The 20,438-nt window shown below is 43.5% G+C and overlaps 1 protein-coding gene across 3 annotated transcripts in view; it reads right to left on the reverse strand.

Moving 5' to 3' along the window:
- Positions 1 to 395: 395 nt before the first annotated feature.
- The window catches only part of Ptp10D (Protein tyrosine phosphatase 10D), a 177,540-nt gene continuing 157,497 nt past the window's right edge, over positions 396 to 20,438 (reverse strand). For 2 of the 3 annotated variants that reach the window (XM_089560740.1, XM_089560738.1), the window contains 7 exons: positions 19,115 to 19,290; positions 17,883 to 18,143; positions 17,386 to 17,643; positions 15,055 to 15,203; positions 12,856 to 12,991; positions 11,563 to 11,668; positions 396 to 3,790 (listed from right to left, as the gene is read on the reverse strand). In XM_089560740.1, coding sequence (XP_089416866.1) covers positions 3,759 to 3,790; positions 11,563 to 11,668; positions 12,856 to 12,991; positions 15,055 to 15,203; positions 17,386 to 17,643; positions 17,883 to 18,143; positions 19,115 to 19,290 — 1,118 coding nt within the window. In that variant the 3' untranslated portion in view covers positions 396 to 3,758. Of the gene's footprint in view, positions 3,791 to 6,709; positions 6,753 to 11,562; positions 11,669 to 12,855; positions 12,992 to 15,054; positions 15,204 to 17,385; positions 17,644 to 17,882; positions 18,144 to 19,114; positions 19,291 to 20,438 lie in introns of all 3 variants that reach the window. The other variant, XM_089560739.1, reaches the window with a different exon arrangement.

Consider the following 20,438-nt stretch of genomic DNA (forward strand, 5'->3'; position numbering starts at 1 on the left):
GCTGGAAAACGAGTAAAGTGTTAAAAAAAACTTCGCAATAAAAGCGGCACAAGTCGTGAAAGGTGAAACATGCCCAGAACATGACCTTTTTGTACATTTCAGAAAGGAATGCTGTGACTCTCGTAGGCCCAACAGAAAAGGCACGTTTATGATAAGAGAGTGACTGCGTCCAAGCTTGGCCTGTCGTTTTATAGATGATCAGACGGATCAGGCCACTTAACAATATGTACATACGCGTCAACAACGTGCACGCGACTCGTATTTCACGTGAAGTTCGCGTGCTACTAGTGACATCGGCGAGAGTACGTCCCCACCTTTCTTTGAGCTTCAAAACATCAGGAATGCCACAGGCCATGACTCCGCACGCATTTCACGTTGACTCCACTACTCGCATGCATTGAGGCCCGTTTAATTTTTATACAGATGGTACCAACTGATTCTTCGCACAACATGCATAACAGTCAAGTTCTCGGTTGGCCGAGAGAAAGATGTATGACAGTTTCAAAAGTGCAAGCAATAAGCGGAAATACAAATGCCTCTAACAACACGCTATGTGGACAAAGATATTCTGATTGGGGTTAGCAAAGTGGTGAAGGAAGCATTTCGCGTAAATTGTAAATGCTTATGAGGAAATTTTGCTGTCGGTTTAGTTTAGAAACGACCACTTTCTTGGTTCAACAAGACTGTTAAAACGCATAGACTGTGAAAGTTTTCTTCTTTTTTCGTCTTCAACAAGACTGTACAATCTCAATATCGAGCTTGTATATGCCGACTACACTGTGCGCTACTTTCAAGGCTTTAGCTGCGGGTACGTAGGTTGTGACGTTAACAATTACGACCATCATCCATGTCTTCTGGCTACAGAGATAAACTGCTCAGGTAAACCGAGTATCCGCTCTGCTTGGCACGTGTGTCACTTGCTTTGAAACAACGATGCTGCTGTTACAGACAGTCGTACACTATAAGCACGAATAAGCCTATAGACGAGTTAAAAGGGAGCAAACTCCCCTCTTGCGTACTTCCTTTTACAGACAGGTTATGCTGAAGTTCCGGAGCAGATTTCGATCACTAAAGATACAGAATGCTTACTCTCGATAATGAACACACATTCACACTGCTAAGCATATATACTAACTTAATGGAGTTAGCAATGGGAGGGGGTCTTAAACTCGGCACCGGAGGTCTTGAGGCTAACAAACACAGTTGACTGAAACCTCGGATAACATCTTTGTAGATGTTGGAACTTCGTATGTTCTGAAGAGGAGCTCTCTTTCCGATGCCAGCTGCAAGAATTCTGTATTTTCAGTGATGGAGACCTGCACCATGGCTCGAAAGCACACCCTGCCGCTAAAAGGGGGTGCCCCAGAGGACAGCTTGTTGCCTTTTTATTCTTATATAGGCTAATTCGTATTTAGAGTGCAGAACATATGGAGAATGACACAATGCCAGACTACATCCTAAATGACACACATGACTGCAGTGGAAGTTTCATAAGCTCATTAAGGATGTTCGATATGTTAGTATGCAAGATCTGTGGAAGTGGCAGCGTGAGGACAGAAAGGGTACTGTTTGGCATCACAAAAGTCTTCCTTGAAATTGCTCAGATTACGTTCACAAGGACAGATTTGTTTTGAGTGCGTGACAGCAGAACACAATTGCTTGACCTCAGTGAAGTAAACGTTACGAAGTGGCAGTACAAGCGATGAAGTACTCGACTGCCAGCAGCCCACTGAGTTGGCAGGAACGTTGTCTTACACTCAGAAGTTAAAAACAACTATCGCCACCGATGTTGCCATCTATCACAATAAAACATATGGCTGTCAGACTGTAATCGGCAGCATGACCAATGCTTACTCACTGAACGTGCGCAGTGCTTGATTCACAATATAAGGGTGCCTCCATACTTTATTTTACCCAGTTATGAAACACTGGGCAAATAACCCACTGCCCGTGTGCGCAGATGTTAACCAGGACCAGCTGTTTTTCATGCAAAATAAACTCCATAGCTGCAGTGAGTTTTATTTTGGGAGTTGAACTCTGAGTTGGAAACAGCTTGCCGAGAGGAATGGAAAATGGAGGTGGCATAGTGTAAAGGAGAATGGTAAAAAAAACTGCGGCACTTTCCCTATTAGGCCATCTAAAATAAGCGCTTGGCACAGCATGTCAACATATGCTTGAAACATGACTTCGAACAAAGCATACGAATCTATCTAAGGCATGTTGGGCAGACATCCCTGACTATGCATCTAAAGTCTCACGCCTACAGGAAGACTCAAGCAGATGCTCAGTGGTGCCGCTTCTTAAAGAAAATGATCGCTGTTAATTACACGGCCAGAGTTACGTTTTTAACCACGACTTCTTCCAGACAACGATTGCTGTTAATTGCACTGAAGGTCTTACATTTGTAACGAAACTGGTTAGTATTTTCGTGCACGTAGACAAGTCAGGACTTCTGCAGTTAACTGAAGATGGTGGCATTTTACACTTTCTCAGAACATTGACGAATTACGACCTATGCATTTTTATCTACTTCCAAGCGTCTTTGGAATCATTACATCTATTAACGTTCATTTTAGTTAGCCGGAACAAAATGAATGCAAACTAGTACTCTGTCTGAAATAGCTTTAAATAGGCTAGAAACTGGAACCCCCAACACATTCAAAACACCACTAAGAAACCAAGTAAAGATTGTGGCCTGATGCATTAACTTTCAAACACTGAAAATCAGCGCGCGAAAAGAAAATGAGAACACGGTGGTTCACACTTAAAGAATAGCCTCTAAGATCGAAGATTGTTGTTGTTTGTTTACGGGGGTTTAACGTCCCAAAGCGACTCAGGCTATGAGGGACGCTGTAGTGGAGGGCTTCGGAAATTTCGACCTCCTCGGGTTCTTTAACATGCACTGACATCGCACAGTACACGGGCCTCTAGAATTTTGCCTCCATATAAATTCGACTGCTGCGGCCGGGATCAAACCCGCGTCTTTCGAATCAGCAGCTGAGCGCCATAACCACTGAGCCACCGCAGTGGCCTAAGATAGAAGATTCAGCGAGAAGAAAACGTATTAATGCGTGAATGTTTCCACCTGAAACAAGCGTTCGAGAGATTCTTGAGAATATAGTTGCCTTCATGACTTGCATATGAAAACAGTACCACCTGCTCCTCTTTGCTGAAGTTCCTCGTTGCCAGCTTGAACGCCATATGACATACAAAACTTTGAAAAGTAAGAAAGTATGCAGAAAAAAAAGTGTTAGAGTTGAGTATCTTGACACACGTATGTGTTTCTTCTCAGCCCACTCGCTACCTTTAACTTTTGCAGAGGGTCCCACACACAATACTGCTATACACACATAGTTTCTGGCACGTCGAAGGTAAAGCTTAGCGATAAATTATATTTGTATTTACACGCACACGCTAACACAAGCACACAAAAAATCCGCACTGAAGGTCACAAGGTGTCTTTGTTCGTTAACGGCCCCCTCCAGATGGCAGCACTGTGGCAGCCAAGGGTCCTTTGCCCGCAGTTTCTTGCACCACACACGGTACGGCTTGGCTTTCTTCTTGGCTTGGATACGTACGAACACATCATGAGGAATGGAAAGGAGGGAGTGGTAGTTATTGCTCCCGAGTCGGCTGCACCCAAGACGCAGCCAAGGGCATAGGTCAGGAAGTGAGCGAAGTATAGGAGATGTCTTCTTGGCTTTTGTAGGTCACAGGAACCTCTTGCATTCGATGGACATCCCAGTGGCGCCTGAAGGTCATATTCCAGATTCGGCTATCCCTTCATCATCTGCAGGAGCGGAAAAAGTGAGAGAAAAGAAAACAATTATTTCGCGCCTTTTTGGGGAAAATTTAGGTAGGAGGTCTAACTGCGAGAAAGGGGAGAGCCGGGACCTATCATTGGCATTTCGTTACCATTCGGAAATGGCTGAGCAAGGCACCGTTCCCAACAAAGATGGACCAAAAGGGACATTTTAAGCTTTCTTTAGAATGTATGAAATTAACATGCACCGCAGCTGAACTTTTGTATGAGGACAACGCAGAATACTTGGTTCTGTTTTAGTCTGCGAGAATTAGACAAACTTTAAAAATCTAATATTTTAATTTTTTTTAAATAAACTCATCTGCAATTAGGCGCCAGCAACAGTCACTTTCACATCTGTGCAGTAGCTTTTAAATCCAAGAGAAAAATTCTTTTGCCTGACTTACTAAAGATGACAGAACTCATTTGTCTTGAGTATATAGCTACAAAGGGGTAGAAAAAGAAATAGGCCAGAAATGACTACAGAAGAATGAGACTGTAAGAGAATATATGCGGAAATCACAAAAAGGGCAGTGAAATGTTCATGCATGCCACTAATATACCAGTTTGCAATGGCACACCATTGCATAAATAGTACAATATACATGCATAGAAAGGCACAGCCGTAAGGTGTTGGTATTCATTCCACACATACAGTCATGCCAACATGCAAAGATTTAAGCTTTCTACATAACATTCGGAGGTCCCAGGTAGACTAGTATGCAACACCAGTCTACCTGTGTAGATATATATATATAGGCTCAGGCATGTAAAAACTACATAAAAAGTTGAGTGAACAATTAGTACTGCTCTAAAAATGTGTCATTCATTTTCTCACTCGATCCTTACTGATGCTGAAAACTTAACCAAACTGCTTTCTTCATAAAGTAGTGAATGCGCAGAATAGCTGCACTTACCTAGGTACCTAAATTCAAGAAAGTTTTAGCCTAAATAAAAATTCTGGTAACATAAGAGCTACCGGATATTCCAGAAAAGCTCGAAGAGCTGCAAGGATACAAGTTCATTCAATACCAGTTGTTCACGAATTTTATTTGTTTAAGCCTGCAATGTCCTTGGTTAATTTGGCGTTTCAGAAAGAGCATGAGTTGCATTGCTCGTGCCAAGCTGGCGAAGTCGGTGTGCAAAAATTCTTCCCCCCCCCCCCTCCCCAGAAAAAGTCGCCTTCATTTTCGTTGTATGTACACAGCCTTGACGAAAGTTTTTTTTTTTGCTTCAGCATTACTTCACGCACATATAACGTACGTACATATAACATCCATGCTGAGCATGCAAAGTGCGTCATGCTATACGTTCGTTACAGGTTCCGGGTTGCGGGTTTCATAAGCGGCGAGCTGGAACTAAACGTATACCTACTGTGGCATCGCTATTCATTACAACTGTAAACCATTTTCCTGTCGAAACCAAAAGTTAGCCTTTCTTTCTTTAGCCAGCGCTAACGTTTCACACAGAGGCAGCATTTTGCAATACATTTTGTACAAAGGCATGGCAAAGCTCACAGGCACAAGTTGTGAAAGGTAACAAGCGGAAGGATTTTTCTGTCGTATATACCCGGGGTCCCAGCTAAATATTACCAAGTTTTTAAAAAAGATGTGCCCTAGAAGAGCGAAAGCAGCTTAGTGCTGTTGAGAGTCGTGTGGACTGGTCTGCAGCATTTTATTCATTCGCAAAGTTAATTAGTTATGGTTACTAGCTGACTTTTTAAGCATTGGACTCAGGAAAAAATGTGTCAATACGAAAGTTGTAGATCCTCCTAATAAATAGCTGGTTGAAAGATTTGCGTAAAGGTACTGCTTAGGCAGATTTTTTTTTACCGGCCCTTAAAGAAAGTGCACGAAATTTAAAATTTATCACTTTGCAGTTATGCTAGCTGAGCGCACCAAGACGCGCTGCCAGAAAAAGACATCCGATTATTTCCAAAAAGCTGTCTCCGATGAGGTATTGCACTTATACTGGAAGCAGAGTATGAAATAAGGAGATTTTTCTTTCCCTGAGATTTTCTGGGGAGCCCAAGTAGCACCGCTATCGAGTGGTAGGTTTTAAGTTGAGCATTCTTCAGGGACAATAAAGAAAGACACATAAACGGCAACTCGTTGCAAACATTTCAGCGATTGTTTTTCAGGGTGATATGCAGCTTTCGAATTAACACCTTTTTCTGGATGTTAATATTTACAAAAGTTAGTAAGACCAACTAGCTATATTTAAGTCCATGGTAGACAGAGGGCTGACAGATTGTTTCTTGATACACACAAAGTGAACAAGGGAGGGGAAAGCCTGAGAATGCTTGCCAACGTTCCGACAAGAGGTCTTCGTCTGGGCGAAGTGTTCATCATCAGCAGGGTTTAAACAGAGCCTTCACTGTGGGAAAGCCCTCCTATCCTCTCACGGGGCGTTCCTCCTCAAAGAGAAGGCCCTATTTGAACCCCGCGAATAATGAACACTTCGTCCGGACGAAGACAAGTCCTCTTGTCGAAACGTAAGCCGCATAAGCGAGCGCACCATCTGCCATAAAGTAGGCAAAACGTCTTTTATAATCACGGTTTACCCCATGTAATAGTCTGATCTTCGTAGCAAGAGATGGTGTTACAACTTGACCCTTCTCAATGGATAATGTTCTCTTTGATCAAAGCTAGCTGAGAAAACGGCCGTATGTAGGTTTACAATTTACAAAGAGGATTGTACCTTTATCAGACCAGTAATGTCTTGGAACGAATGGCTGAACAGTGTCTCTATACAAGATGTGCACGAATACCAATGGGAAGTTTCTGCAGAAGCATTTATGCCAGCCTCAATTAGCAATGCCACACTAGGTATTTGAAATGCAGGGTCTAATAAGGGTTTGCAGGTGGACGGGAGTTGACAGTCCAGAGGGATTCCCATAATAGATACCGTGTTCTGCAGAGTTACAGAGCGGCGGGCTAATAGCTTCGGGCTGCAAGTAGAAAGAGAGAAAGACAACAGCACAGCAGCTATGCGCACGCAGAACTGACAGGTTTATATAATGTTCAGTATGGGCTTCACAAATGTCCAGCAGTTTTCAGAGCAAAAGTACAGGAAGAGAGGTGTGCTATTTTTCTGTTGTGGATCGTCATAACTGTGTAGCACAGATATCACAAACTGCTTAACGGCATCAACTGAAGTGAAAACACACAGCAACAGCAGCAGGGACTTTGAGCCATTTCTCTGTGCAGAAATGCGAATGTGATCACTGTGCTGTGCTGGAAGCCATGACTGTAAATCTTATTGCCTCTGTGTGCATCAATTGTGAAAAGAAATGCACAATGGCATTGTCACTTTCCAAGCAGGCTTGTTATTATCCACATACTACTAGTTTTAAATCCATGATTACTCATCTGTTTATGTCTGAACAGGGTTTTCAGCAGTCTGCAGGTTTATTTAAAAAGGAGAGTGACAATTAAATAGTTTATGAATTTGGATGCCAGATGCAGCAAATAGAACGAAAATTTACTTCATATTTTCAGAGCAGCATAGTTGCTTATCATTCTGCACAAAAGACATCCCATAAACCTTATTTATTCATCATGCTAGATACTTTTGCTTTCCTATACCTCTCTGTGATTCATGCTTTCAGGAGTAAAAGATCTGGCCAATGTGCCTCTATAATGTGTCCAGAAGCTTTCGCTTCCACAAGGCTTGATGCCACAAGTGAAACTGCCAGAACTTTCCTGTGCAACTAGATAAATTTATTAGTGTTAGTGGTCATAGCACACATTCCATGGAATCCAGCACCAATACACACTTTAAAGGTGCGGCATTTCATCTTGAGAAGACAGATGCAACCTTATCAGATGCATAAGAAAATGTTTTTGCTTACACATAAGAAGATTACCTTCTGGTGAACCAAGCTATGCATACAGAAATGGAACTATCTTCAAGAGTATTGTAATGTATTGTGAGGTCTGGTTGAGTGTATAGCACAAAAACTTGCTACTGCATGCTCTGAGTTCCTTGTTGCATCCAATCAGGATTATGCAGCTGTCTGTAGATATTCAAATGCAGAACATAATATGTTTCTAGCTGCTATAATTTCGCGGCTGCGCATATGCACTACCTCTGGGTTCCAGCTCCATGTGAAAAAAAAAACCACTGATAGCAATGCACAAGAAAGCTTTGACAAAAAGTTTTCTCCTGGCAGCCGTACGCATAACACTATCATTATGGCACTGCAGAAAACATTTCCAGTGGGAAATGTACTGCAGACATTGATAACTTCCAAAACTACCTAAGTTTTATCCCTTAATTAATCATTACATCTTAGAGAGAAGTAAAATGCAAACTAATAACACTAATGCGTAGCTTTCAGCCATCACAAATCATTTTGCTGGAGTATGAAGCTAGACCAGTAAGAAAACTTGTCCCATTGTAGGCTCAAATTGATTGTTACTGACAGCAATATTCCATTGAATTATCTTCGATGTGATTACAGAGCACATATTTAGTGCCTTTTATACTGCAGTGACGACCTTATACACTACTTAATGCACTGCCATAGTCTAGTCTATCGTGGTATTTTCAATCAAAGCAAAAACATTATTTAGGAGCTAGTTTAAAGCCAAAACATCTGCTTCAAAATGCAGTTAGTACAGTGTGAGTGGCCTGCTATATTAGTAAATTGTGCACAAAATTCGCTGCTGATTAAACGTGGCACACCCTGCAAGACGAACGTGAGTTCATTGTATTTATATGTTTTCAGTCTGTCAGTAAATAAATATTGTCGCGAATCTTTGTAGCGTTTGTTTGTTGTGTTTATTTGTTCATGCTTCAAGGCTGGCGGCACGCCGCTTTATCGCTTCGTTTGTGACGCAAGACGCGCCTAGAATTATCTCGATTGATCGCATCCAGGCGGAGCCGATTCTAGATTCTACTTCGTGCCAGAATGTTCTAGTAACTTCCCAAGCTTTATCTCGAATGCTCGCTATCAGCTTTAAAAAGAGCAGAGCCGGCTGACAATGGCGGGCATTCTGTTCGACGACCGCTGAGCGCGCATGTTGCTACGCCGCCGCCGAGTGATTCAGTTCTTTGCGGGCGCAAGTCAGCCCGAATGAAGAGTTTCGTTTTGAAGACATTCTCGCTGTTTTTCTGTTCGCCGGACTGTAGTCACCACTACGTGACAATATATTCACCCAGAATTTACACGAGGGCTTCCAGTTGGTGCAACTCGTAAACCTAATTATCTCATCAAGCCTACAGATAATCTTGAACACACATGCACATTCCGAAATTATTTGGTGGACTGTTAGCAAAAGACAATAACATGCTCATCAAATAAACTATTTTCGCTTCCATGTAATGAGTTTTTCTTCATTCCACTGGCGACGCATTGTTCCCGGTCAACTGTTGCAGAAAGGTCGCACTACTGCGGTTCCTTTCCTTTCTGCGCAGCGATCCACATGGAAAACGGTACTCGCCTGGATTCGGCAGCAGAGATGAAAGACCATCGTTTCCTGCAAGACTGACGCACGGAAAAACGTCCTCAGCTTGCCACGCGAATTGGTGCCGCTATCTGCCAGCAACGGGCACAACACAGCGCTGTTTGGCCAGCCGAGGTCATTTTCCTTAAGGTCGATCTTGCGAAAAATGACGCTTTTTCATCTCTGCTGGACGATCCAGACAAGTAGCGATGCGGGAAGCATCACTAAACGAAAGGAAAGCAGACTGCAATCCGCCTTTTTCGCAAGGGCGCTCTGCGCATGTCCGCCTCTCCCCCTTCAGCTCCACTGGTTGAAAACAAACAGCCACATTGTACTACGCATGCGCTGCTCATATTAGCGAGAGGCGCAAGTGACAGATGTCGACAGCAGTCAAGAATACACTTGTGAGCTCGCAGGCGGAATCGGTGCCTTGTAGAACCGGATCGCGCCTGCATCTGTATGGTGGTGCGTTTGTTTTCAACCAGTTATTGCCCGCTCTCAAGGGGGCACCACATCTTGTGAAAAAGGCGAATTGCGATCTCTGTGCGAAACTCGACAACAAAAAACAGGCGGCCTGCAGTCGAAAAACACAACTGAAAATTTTCTGTCGTCACATCAGATTTTGTGTAATGCTTTTGCCCTTTAAATTGTAACAATAAGAATTTCTGTAGTAACTGCAGAATTCTGTGTAGTTAACAAAGAAAAGTAGTACAGAACTACAGGCTACAGAACGGTACTAGAGAAAAAGAAACTACAGTAGTACAGAAAAATACTCCAAAAAAACAGGAAAATCTGTCGTTACGACAGGACGACAAAACTTTTTGTCCTATTTTGGCATGGCTCTATAGTTATTTTCAACTAGCTAGTGGGAAAAGAAGAATTTGATAAGTAGTTCTAAGTATGAATGTATGCTTCAAGAGCACGGTCCAATGCAATGACACTTTGTAAGCTAAAAAGTGCACCGAAATGACACTCGGGGTTCAGTCTTCATTATGGTATCTCTACTAGAACATTTCCTGATTGGGGCTGTATTCTCACAGGTGGGCTTTTCTGCGACGTTCTGTTTGCGAAGACCCGATTCCAAAATCGGCATCAGAAAAACCTAGATGAGTTTACCTTTTAGTTCAGCATCGTCAGACTATTGGATTTTTTTTCGCACGCCCAATTATGACGCCCCAATAGCATCCTTAGCGTGACAAATCTGTGAATGATGAGATTTCTCATGACCTGTCCGAGGATTTCAGGCGTAAATGTGTGACTATAAGTTAACTACAAGGAGCGACAAAAAACCCACTTATCAGAAATATTTGAACAGTAATGTTACATGAATTAATAGCAGTTATGCAGTTCAGACTTTGAGGCAGGTCAGTCTGTGAAAACTTCAATATACAGAGGGCCCCAAGCCAAGGTTCATAGGAGTGTTTTGTTTATACACACACGGCGAATTTATTTTAGATCTAGCATGACATATCACAACAAATGCCAAAAGAAAGACATGACTAACGTGCTGATTTGTAGGTGCCAGTACTTATGCGGCATTCAAAAGTTGTTTGTAGTTGCAGAGTTCTGAAGGATATTGTTTTACTGACCATAAAAATGAGCAAAAATTGTGCCATTTCTACATGCACATTATAAAGATTTAAACAATCGAAAGTGATTGCTACGATACTATCGAAGGGTTCACGTATACCTGTCTGGTCGGAAACAGCCACGGCGGAAAAGTGTAAAGTGTCAGCCACTGGTTAGAACAAAAACAAAATGCTCTGGGCCCGTCCTAGGGCCTTGGATACAGTCCTTTTAAGAAAACAGCGACGTTTCGGTCTTGTTACAAGGGCATTTCTCACAATCGAGCAGCTGAAACTCGATATACTTTTCTGGCATGCTATGATAGCAATATTAAGATCTAGTATAGCGTGCCCTGGCATTTGGAAATGATAGAAGTAATACCGGGTACACAAAGTTCTGCAAATAAGCTCCAACACAGAAAAAAAATAGCCGGTGTTGAATGAATATCACCTAGAATTTATCGAATTTGGCATCTTCGGCACAAAGCTTTCACACATAACTGCTTGTTATTTTATCACAGTAGATTTTATCACAGTTATTTTATCACAGTACCTCAGGACTACATGCATTGCAATAATATGTTGCAGCTTTATCATAGTTGAATGGCAAGCAGTGAATCTGCTTGTGCCGCTGAAGCTCATTTCATTCGAACTGCTTTTGTCTTAATCATAAAATTGTAAATTGAAAACAGTGATTGAAGGAACTTTTGCAACTCGACAATTGTAAAGAACACCAATTACTCACCCTCAAAACCTTGGTTGTCATGCGCTTCGGGTCTCGGAGAGTCTAAAACGTCTTCTTTGCCTTCGAGAACGCACATCAGGCACTGATGGATGCAAATGTACTGTTGCTGCAAGGTGTGTCCAAAAGAGAAAGAAAACGAAGAAGGTTTAGCGAAAGCACTCGCAACACTGGTCAGGACATTTGTACCAGGAAATGATACTGCGTTATTTCTTCACGCTTCCTGGGACGTTTTCTATGTCACGATTCCGCTGTGAAAATCACTTGATTCATTTCCAATGCTGCGAAATATGTAAAATATATAAAAAAATATAAAGCCTGGGTGTGTCGAACATTTCTTTAACTATGAAAATTAATTGAAAAACTTGAAAAAGAAAGCAGTAAGGTTTATTTATAACACTTACGGGCGAGCATCAGTCAGTGATCTCCTCAAAAAAAAAAGCGGCTTACCCTCTATTCCTAACATAAATCGCATATGTCGCTTAAAATTTTTCTTTCAATTAATTCATAATAATTTCAAAGTTGACACCTCTAATATCCTTGCTTATTCCTCGGGGTACCAAACTAGAAATCGCCATTCTCTTTCCATAACGCCATTAAATTTTCGAGTTAATTGTTTTAAATATTCTTTTTTTCCTAGGACCATCACTGATTGGAATAACCTTACGGATGATGTTGTCAGGCAGAGATCATTGCATTTGTTTGAAGAGCATTTGAAATAATTGTTTGTTTATGACCTTGCCACGGTATCTTTCTTCCTGATTTTTCCATGTGCAATTCTGTTTTGTTCTAATGTACAATTCTATGTGCAATTCTGATATGTCTATGTGCAATTATGTTTTGTTCGTATGTGTCTGTATTTTTGTATCTTTATACATTGTTTCCCACCTGCTATGATCTTGTGTACAAGATCGCAGTATTCATAAATAAAAAAATAGCTTCCAAATTTCAAATTACTTATGGCTTTTGTTACACTCAGTTGTGGAAGTAACAGAATTAAGGCAAAGTTAATATATTCAGAATGGCAGGAGTATGGCTAATTAAAATAAAATTCTGCACCTGAAGCACTGTGTAACGTTCACAAAAACCAACGAGCCCCTCAACCAACATTGAATCTTGTCTCAAAGCAAATGGCAGAAACATACTAGAGCACACTGAATTGAAGAAAATACAAGTACAAAAATGTAGCACGTTGAAGAGTTAGTTTATCTGTGCCTAAATTGTTCACTCCTCACTTCTGCCACTGCTGACATGTTAGCTCAGTGCCTGATGATGTGCTGATCAAGAACTGCTGACCTCATTCTGGACCATCCAGACCCGCTCGCGACGCATCTCGTAGACGATTCCGAAGATGTCCACCGTGTCGTACTTGCGAAGACCTTGTATGATTCGATCTAGCGCAATGAATGTGCCAGAACGACCCACACCAGCACTGGAAACGTGTCAAGACGAATATGAGCATAGGCTGTCTAAAACATAAAACCAATGAGTAACAGGATCACTAAGGTTTCAGTTGAAAAATACACTTAAACTGACACATATTAAAATTATTTCTGAACAAAGATGCTGCTCTCTGGCTGCAGCTCTTATTTTAACTTAGCAAGGCAAAAAGAAATTATCCAGCAGCCGTCGTGAATGAGAGTAGCCATGACATGACAGTCATGATGTAAGTTGCACTGTCATCACCATCTTGTGATTCAAAGCACTGAGAGCGAATGCGGTATATTTCCACAGTAGAAAACAACAGTAAAATCGAGCACTTATTGAATACTCAGTGCCCAATGACTGCTTCAGCTAAGAACGAATTAATCATCGTGTTGCATAGCCTTCGTGCAAAAGTATATTTTATGAATTATTAAAATGCACAAAAACAGCGGTGCTTATCCATGTGCACATCAAACTCTCAAAATACAGTAGGATACAACTTAATAAACAGCGGTTGGTAATGATAGGTCACGGTCCGCGGCGTCCTGTACTATTCCGGTGACCAATGACAACAGCAAACGAGGCAAGGTTTTATATTTTCTGCCTATAACAAATGTGCCAAAGGTGCCGAAATCCATGAGCTTATAATTTCACCTAACGATTACTACTTGTTTCGGTGACAAGGAAAGCTTTAGCAGTGGACTACTATTTCACTATTTTGCATCTAACAATGGTCTCTAACGCCATAGGAAGCATAAGAGGGTTCTCACGCAGCTTCCATCCTCTCCGTTCGATGACGTTCTACGTCACACCTGCGGTAACTCAGGACGTTCTACGTCCGCCGCTTATGAACGTGGGTGGCGCTGATGAACACTCTCAAAGGTTAGGTTACTTGTAAACATAAATACCCCCGAAAGCAGAAGATTTGACAGCCGTCGCCGTAGCTCAGAGGTAGAGCACCGGATGTGTAATTCGGAGGTCGTGGGTTCGGATCCCACCGGCGGCATGTGGTTGTTTTTTCTTCAGCTTTTCTAATCAATTAGCTTTAAGCGATAACATATTAAGTAATATTCTAAATTGATCAACACCACAAAATAAATAAATAAATAAAAATCCCCTGTGCCCCTTGGTTTCTGTGGCTGTTGGCTTCTGTCACAATGGTCTACTAAAGCTTGTTAAAGCTCCTGAAAAAAGTTGTATGATTCAATAACCTCATACAGGCTTCATCACCCCAATGTCATACAATATATGTGATACTGCCTGACATGTACGACAAATGTATGATTTTGCAAAAATGAATAACATTTGAATGATAATTGTACGATAACTTTGTGACATCGTATGACAAACCCTATGAGGTTATTAAATCATAGAACTTTTTTCAGCAGGTAGAATTCTGTGTGGCGGTCCTGAATGTGGGCGGAGATTCACAGCATACTTAAGTTGTATCCGGCTCTAGAAGTACCTGGAGGGGTCAAGATACTCTCGGCGACTATAGCGGTGAAGTGCGATGCGACTACTGTACTGAAAATTCGAAATAAAATGCAACAAAAGCTGTGAATAGAATACAACCATCTTATTCTCAAGCGTCCACTTACAGCGAATAACTATCGTGATTTTTCTTTGTGCACGTAAAGGCTCTGTGAAGCTCATATTCACGAATCAGCTCCCCATCGGTGGCACATGTTATACGCACTTCAAAAACGAGAACCTCATCATTGAGCAGGTGGTGCTTATCAAACCCAACAGTGGTCGCTAGTTATGTAGAGCTCACATTTTACTACATCCCTGCAATGTCGAGGGCGTTGTGGCCGTGTTGAGAATGAAATAAGTCCCTGGATGCACAGGAGGAATGCACCCAAAACTGAAGGCTGCTGGCACTAGTAATCCAATGTTCAATCCACCCTCCACTAGCATAGTGGACCGGCGCTGGAGTCGTTCCGCCAGACACAACCTTCAGTTCTCTATAAGTAGTGCTGGCATAATGAGGCCGGCCTTTTAGTACATCTAGCTTCACATTCACATCAGTATGCGAATTACTGTTATATGGTACACAAGCATGTACCCTACCTGCAATGCACGACGATGGGCTTTGTGTCGGGGATGACGCGCTCCCTGAATGCTCGGACAAATTTCACCAGTGTTTGCGGTGGATCGGGCACCCCAAAGTCCGGCCACGTCGTAAAGTGAAAGTGTCTGACTATTCGGGATTGGTCTCCCTGTAATGGAAGGAAATTTGCATTAGACATTCAACTCCACAAATCTAATGAGAAAAGCAGCGGCTGCGAGGTAAATATAGTTGGAGTGTACAACAGAAAGCAGCTCTCCTGGGACATGAAAACATGTCAAACATTACGGAAGCCAGACATATCTATTTTGACTTAAAAATGCTGGAAAGCAATGGCCCAGTCACTGGCTGACCACTGCCACAGCTAGGCACACCACATTGATGACAAGCTAGTGAAACAAAAGCTTTGAATTTAAAACAGGAAGTTGTGAATCAATATTCTGTATGAAAAGTCAATTTGCATTGAAACAGAACAATTACAAAGCACACCTGGGACCACTAAAACGTTAAAACAAGCATGGCTTACCTGAACAAGATAGTATGGCTTCCAGTGAGGGCTGTACGTTGTTTTCAAAATTAATGCACTCATGCACGTAGTCAAGATTGCTTCAACCCTACAAACATTTGAGACCAACTTCTACCTGAGATTAAACCCAGCCTGAATACCTACTCTTGGCTTTCTACTATTAAACGCGAACCACACAGTGCTCAGCTGCCCACAAAAGTTTTCAGAACACTGAAACCACATAAAAGCCTTAATTTCCCCTGTGACCAAAGTTGCAGCCTGGCTTTGAGTGGTGCATTGTCCAAAACACTGCACAAAGTCCTCAGCACATCCTTCAGTTTGTGGCTGCAGGTTTAGGATATTATTAGGCTTTGTTGTAGTTTCTGCACTCTGAAAACTGTTATGGCAAGTGTACAGTCTGTGGCAGCAACACCTAATTGAAATTCACAACAGAAAAGTTTCTGTCACCACAACAGCTTTCCTGCAGTGTTTCAACAAAAAGTTTGTAAGTAGACAACCGATATTTCGGACTCCAATAATTCGGACTAGCGAGATATTTCGGACTTCACTGAGGAACCGTCGCAACCTCATAGGAATGCGTACATTTTCACGACCAATATTTCGGACTTTGCAGAGTCTAAAATTTTGAATTTTTGGACTAAAATAGACGCCAACAATATTGTGGTGATCGTTTTTCAACCGAAAGTTTGTTATTTTGGCCTAATACAGACGCGAGCAGGCATCGCTGTCCCTACCAAACCGTTTGTCGCCACTGCGAAAGGCGCCATCTTGGATTTAAACGGAATCGGCTCGGCGGGAGCAATCGGACTGGCTTGGGTAGGCTTGGCTATTTGTTCTCCATCGTCGCCATTAGAGATAATGAGATGCTCTCCATTGCCATCGAGATGGCCTACTAAGGGTGCGCGATAGCATTGAAAATGGTACAGCGGGACAGCTACAGGGTCCGGCGCGGCTTGGACGACGCACTCCGCAGTGCGGGGCAGCAAACGTGGCAGACGGGGGGAGTGGAGGACTGCGTTCAGAGGTGCTCACTTCCGCTCGCGTCTTCCCGTGGGTTACCCATGGGTTACCTCTTGGTCTTCGTGAACGTCAATGCGCCATGCAAATTGACTGTTCTTGCTTCGCTCAGCGAGTGCATTTATTCGCGGCATGATCGTGGCCGCGTCGCGCTACCTGGTATCATAATGTGATAGGGTGCGGACATTAAGAAAGCAGGGCTATGACTCAGAGTCTAATATTAACGCTTGTAGGAGGAACATGGGATCGCCGCGATTTTGAAAGCCGGTTTTTCGCAGAAAAGTTTATTTTTTTTAAGTTCACGGATTTTTCAGACTGTTCGATTATTCGGACCAGATTTTGGTCCCACTGATTCCGAAAAATCAGTCGATGACTATAGCAGCAACAGAATTTAGCGCAGTTATTGGAGAAAAGTATTACAGGACTAGTGACTACAAAAATGCACTGACGAAAAAATACAGTACAATAGAAAAATACTGCAATACAACAGAAAAAATGTTGACATAACTACAAAATATTTAATCGTATTTTCGACAGTGTTCTATCATTTTTTTTCAACTGGGCATCCCTGAAACCACTGTCATTGTGAATGGCTGGCACAAACAAAAGAGACGTGTACAATACAAGCCCTGCTGAGAGCTTAATCTATGACCTGTCGCCCACAGAGTCGCTGTCAATGGCTGCACTGTACTAACTAGCTACACAACCACAAGTGGGACAACACTCGAAGAACTGGCCACTATATACAGCCCAACACTACAGCTGTTGTAAAAAAAAGTAGCATACACACCCGGGAGACCTTGAACTCTGAGACGGTCCAGTCGGGGTACTGAGACTCGTTGAGGATGGTGACCTGGATGTCACCATAGTAGACGGGCTGTGTGTCGAAGGGCCAGTAGTGGTCGCACTTCTCACGCCCTTTCTCGATGCAGCGTGTGAGCATGACGATGGCACGGCAGTTTTGCTCCCACACCATGCGCCACATGTCGTCGCGTGTGCTGTGCAGCGGGCCCTGGGTCACGATGAACTCCCGCGGAGAGTTAAAGCCCTATGTCGCAGTGGGAGAAAGTAGGAAGAGAACGGCACAATCAGTTGCATGGAGAGATGAAGTATGTACAAGGCACAAAATGGCTGTCTGACAAGATGACAGCAGCAAGATGACAGTGACAAGATGACAGCAGCTTGCTGTCATCTTCACATTAGTTACAGCGAAGCAAGAGTACGCATCTAGAGCGCATAATGAATCAACAAAAACTATTAAAATATTTACAGGAAACAAGAACTCACTGGAATGTAATTGGCGTTGATGTAGTCCGAACCATCCTCATCGTCTGTTGGTAGCAGCTTGACTCGTGAGTGGTCGTAGGGCAGAATGTTGGTGAAGCGGTTCTTCGGCCGGTTCACAGGTAAGTCGGCTGCACCGCACGGCTTGTCTCGTCCAACGTGCTTGAGAAGTTCAAACTCCTCGGAGAACCGGAAGTCAGAGTCTGCCGACATGATGCGGTAATGCTCAAGGAAATCTTTGAGCTTCACTGGGCGACTGGTTATCTGTGAGGAAACAAAAAAAAGATAAGTTCAGCCTCATTATAACGACACCAGAACCTTGAATCTTTTGGTATGATAAGCAAATTCTGGTCCTTCTGAAATGTGTAAGGAAATGGGCCTTGGAATCTAAATCTACACAACCTTACGCTGAGTAAGAATTCTGACAGAGATAATGGAATGAACCCTTCTCGTTACGTACTCTCGAGCTTGCTTCCATAGAACCTGAGGGGATAGATTATTTAAGCAGTGCGATCCTGGCCGCGGTGGTCAAATTGCGATGGAGGTGAAATTCTAGAGGACCGTGTACTGTGCAATGTCAGTGCACGTTAAAAAACCACAGGTGTTCGACATTTCCGGAGCCCTTCACTATGGCGTCCCTAGCCTGGGTCGCTTTGGGACGTTAAAACCCCATAAACCAACCATTCATAGATCATAGATTCATAGAGCAGTGCATTCATAGAGAGTGCTTTCACAGACTGCTACATGTTTCAACCACACATTTCTAAGATATGTGCTGTCATACTTAATGAAAATTCTATACCGAATAAAATCCACACTTTGTCCTGATTTCAGGCCTTGTCTACCTACACTTTCATGCGTCATTTTCGAACAAGACGCACCACGAAATGTTCCCAGCGTGCCTTGCTGCATTGCGGAATTGGAAATTAGTTTTTGGGGAAAGGAAATAGCACAGTATCATTCTCACATACCGGTGGACATCTGAACCCGTAAGGTAAGGGATAAAGGAGGGAGTTAAAGAAGAAAGGAAGAGGTGCCGTAGTGGAGGCCTTTGGTATAATTTCCACCACCTGGGGATCTTTAACGTGTACTGACATCGCACAACACACGGGCGCCTTTTGCGTTTCGCCTCTGTCGAAACGCGGCTGCCGCGGTCGGGATCAAACCCGGGTACCCCGGACCAGTAGCCGAGCGCTGCCGCCTTTATAGCTTTTCACCTTATGAAGCGCACATACCATTTCGCTTTCAGCAATCGACACCACATCATGGTCCTTGGAGTGAGGGTCACCCCGGGAGTGGGGTGCGAAAGGTCCCAGTCGCCGACGCCTCAGGACGACCAGAAGGATGGCGAGGACAATCAGCAAGGAGAGCGGGACTAGGATGCCGACAATGAGAGGAGTGTTGTCCGGATCTGAAAGAACACCCAGAAATGCGCTTCACTTCAACAACGAAATTCCCAGAAACAAGCGGTGTAGACAGAGCACTTAGAACCTGGAGAAATAATAAACCCACACAATGCTACGATCGTAGTGCTTTTGCTGTCGAGACGAAGCCGACTAACTATGAGTCACTAAAAATGCGCCCTTGATAGACAAACTATTGCAGAGCCATGCTCTTTATATTGTTAGCTGTTAGAGTCTAGCTATCCCGGTTTTCCGAAACTAGCGTCACCATCGGGCATCCAGCCTGTGTTACACGTTTTCACTTCATCGCCTTCCAGTAGCTAACTGCGAGAGTCCGCCGCCGTGCGGGGCTGCCAAAGCCCTTCCCCACTTCATCGTCTAGGCGACAGCCGTGGCGACTGATAAGAAACATATGTGCTAGGGCGGTGCTCGCTCTTATATCTGGGGGCATGGTAGTTGAGACACGTACCCGGTAGAACCGCACGCTGGCAGCAGTAGCTATACATGCGCCTGCCTGTAGTGGTAGTTCGGCGATGCCCAATAAACTGGGGTGCGAGGCCTCGAGCGTCGACTTGAACATCAATTGCATTGTGAGTGGGGCATTGACATGGTAACGAGAGAAGCGACGTCGAGTAGAACCACACGATCTCATAGCCACCACAGCTTGAAAAAACTCCTACCGAAGACACTTTGGAAATTCTAAAGTGTGCTTGGCGAAAGCCTCGTCTGTTCTGCTTCCATTGCTTTCGCATCTGGTGACATGTTCAGTCGTCGCATGCGCATTCACCCCTTGTTCTTCTGGCTTTTGGTGTTGGGGAATCCGGCGTCCGCTGCCGCTTCCCCGACCGCTTGACACGGAATCACTGGGTCGCTTCGGAGCTATGTGACTCACTCACTCGACTGCAACGAGACATCTGGCGAAGGAGCAGCTGCCACCGCCGACACGCGCGCTCGTCTACCGCTATTGTGTGATGTCACGGTTGCTATGCACAGCTGCGCTCCCCACCAGCGCGCCGGTTGCTAAGGAGGAGAGGAGGTTACGCTGCTGCGTGGAGGAGAGGCTACAGTTGGCACGATTCCAACGCACGGATGGACACCTCTAGTTTGAGCCATAAAAAGCTTTCGCCTTAAAACGTACTGCGGGTCGAACGGAGGC

The sequence above is a fragment of the Amblyomma mixtum genome, chromosome 9 (assembly GCF_055824585.1).
Source record: "Amblyomma mixtum isolate Tamu chromosome 9, ASM5582458v1, whole genome shotgun sequence".
Taxonomy (NCBI): domain Eukaryota; kingdom Metazoa; phylum Arthropoda; class Arachnida; order Ixodida; family Ixodidae; genus Amblyomma; species Amblyomma mixtum.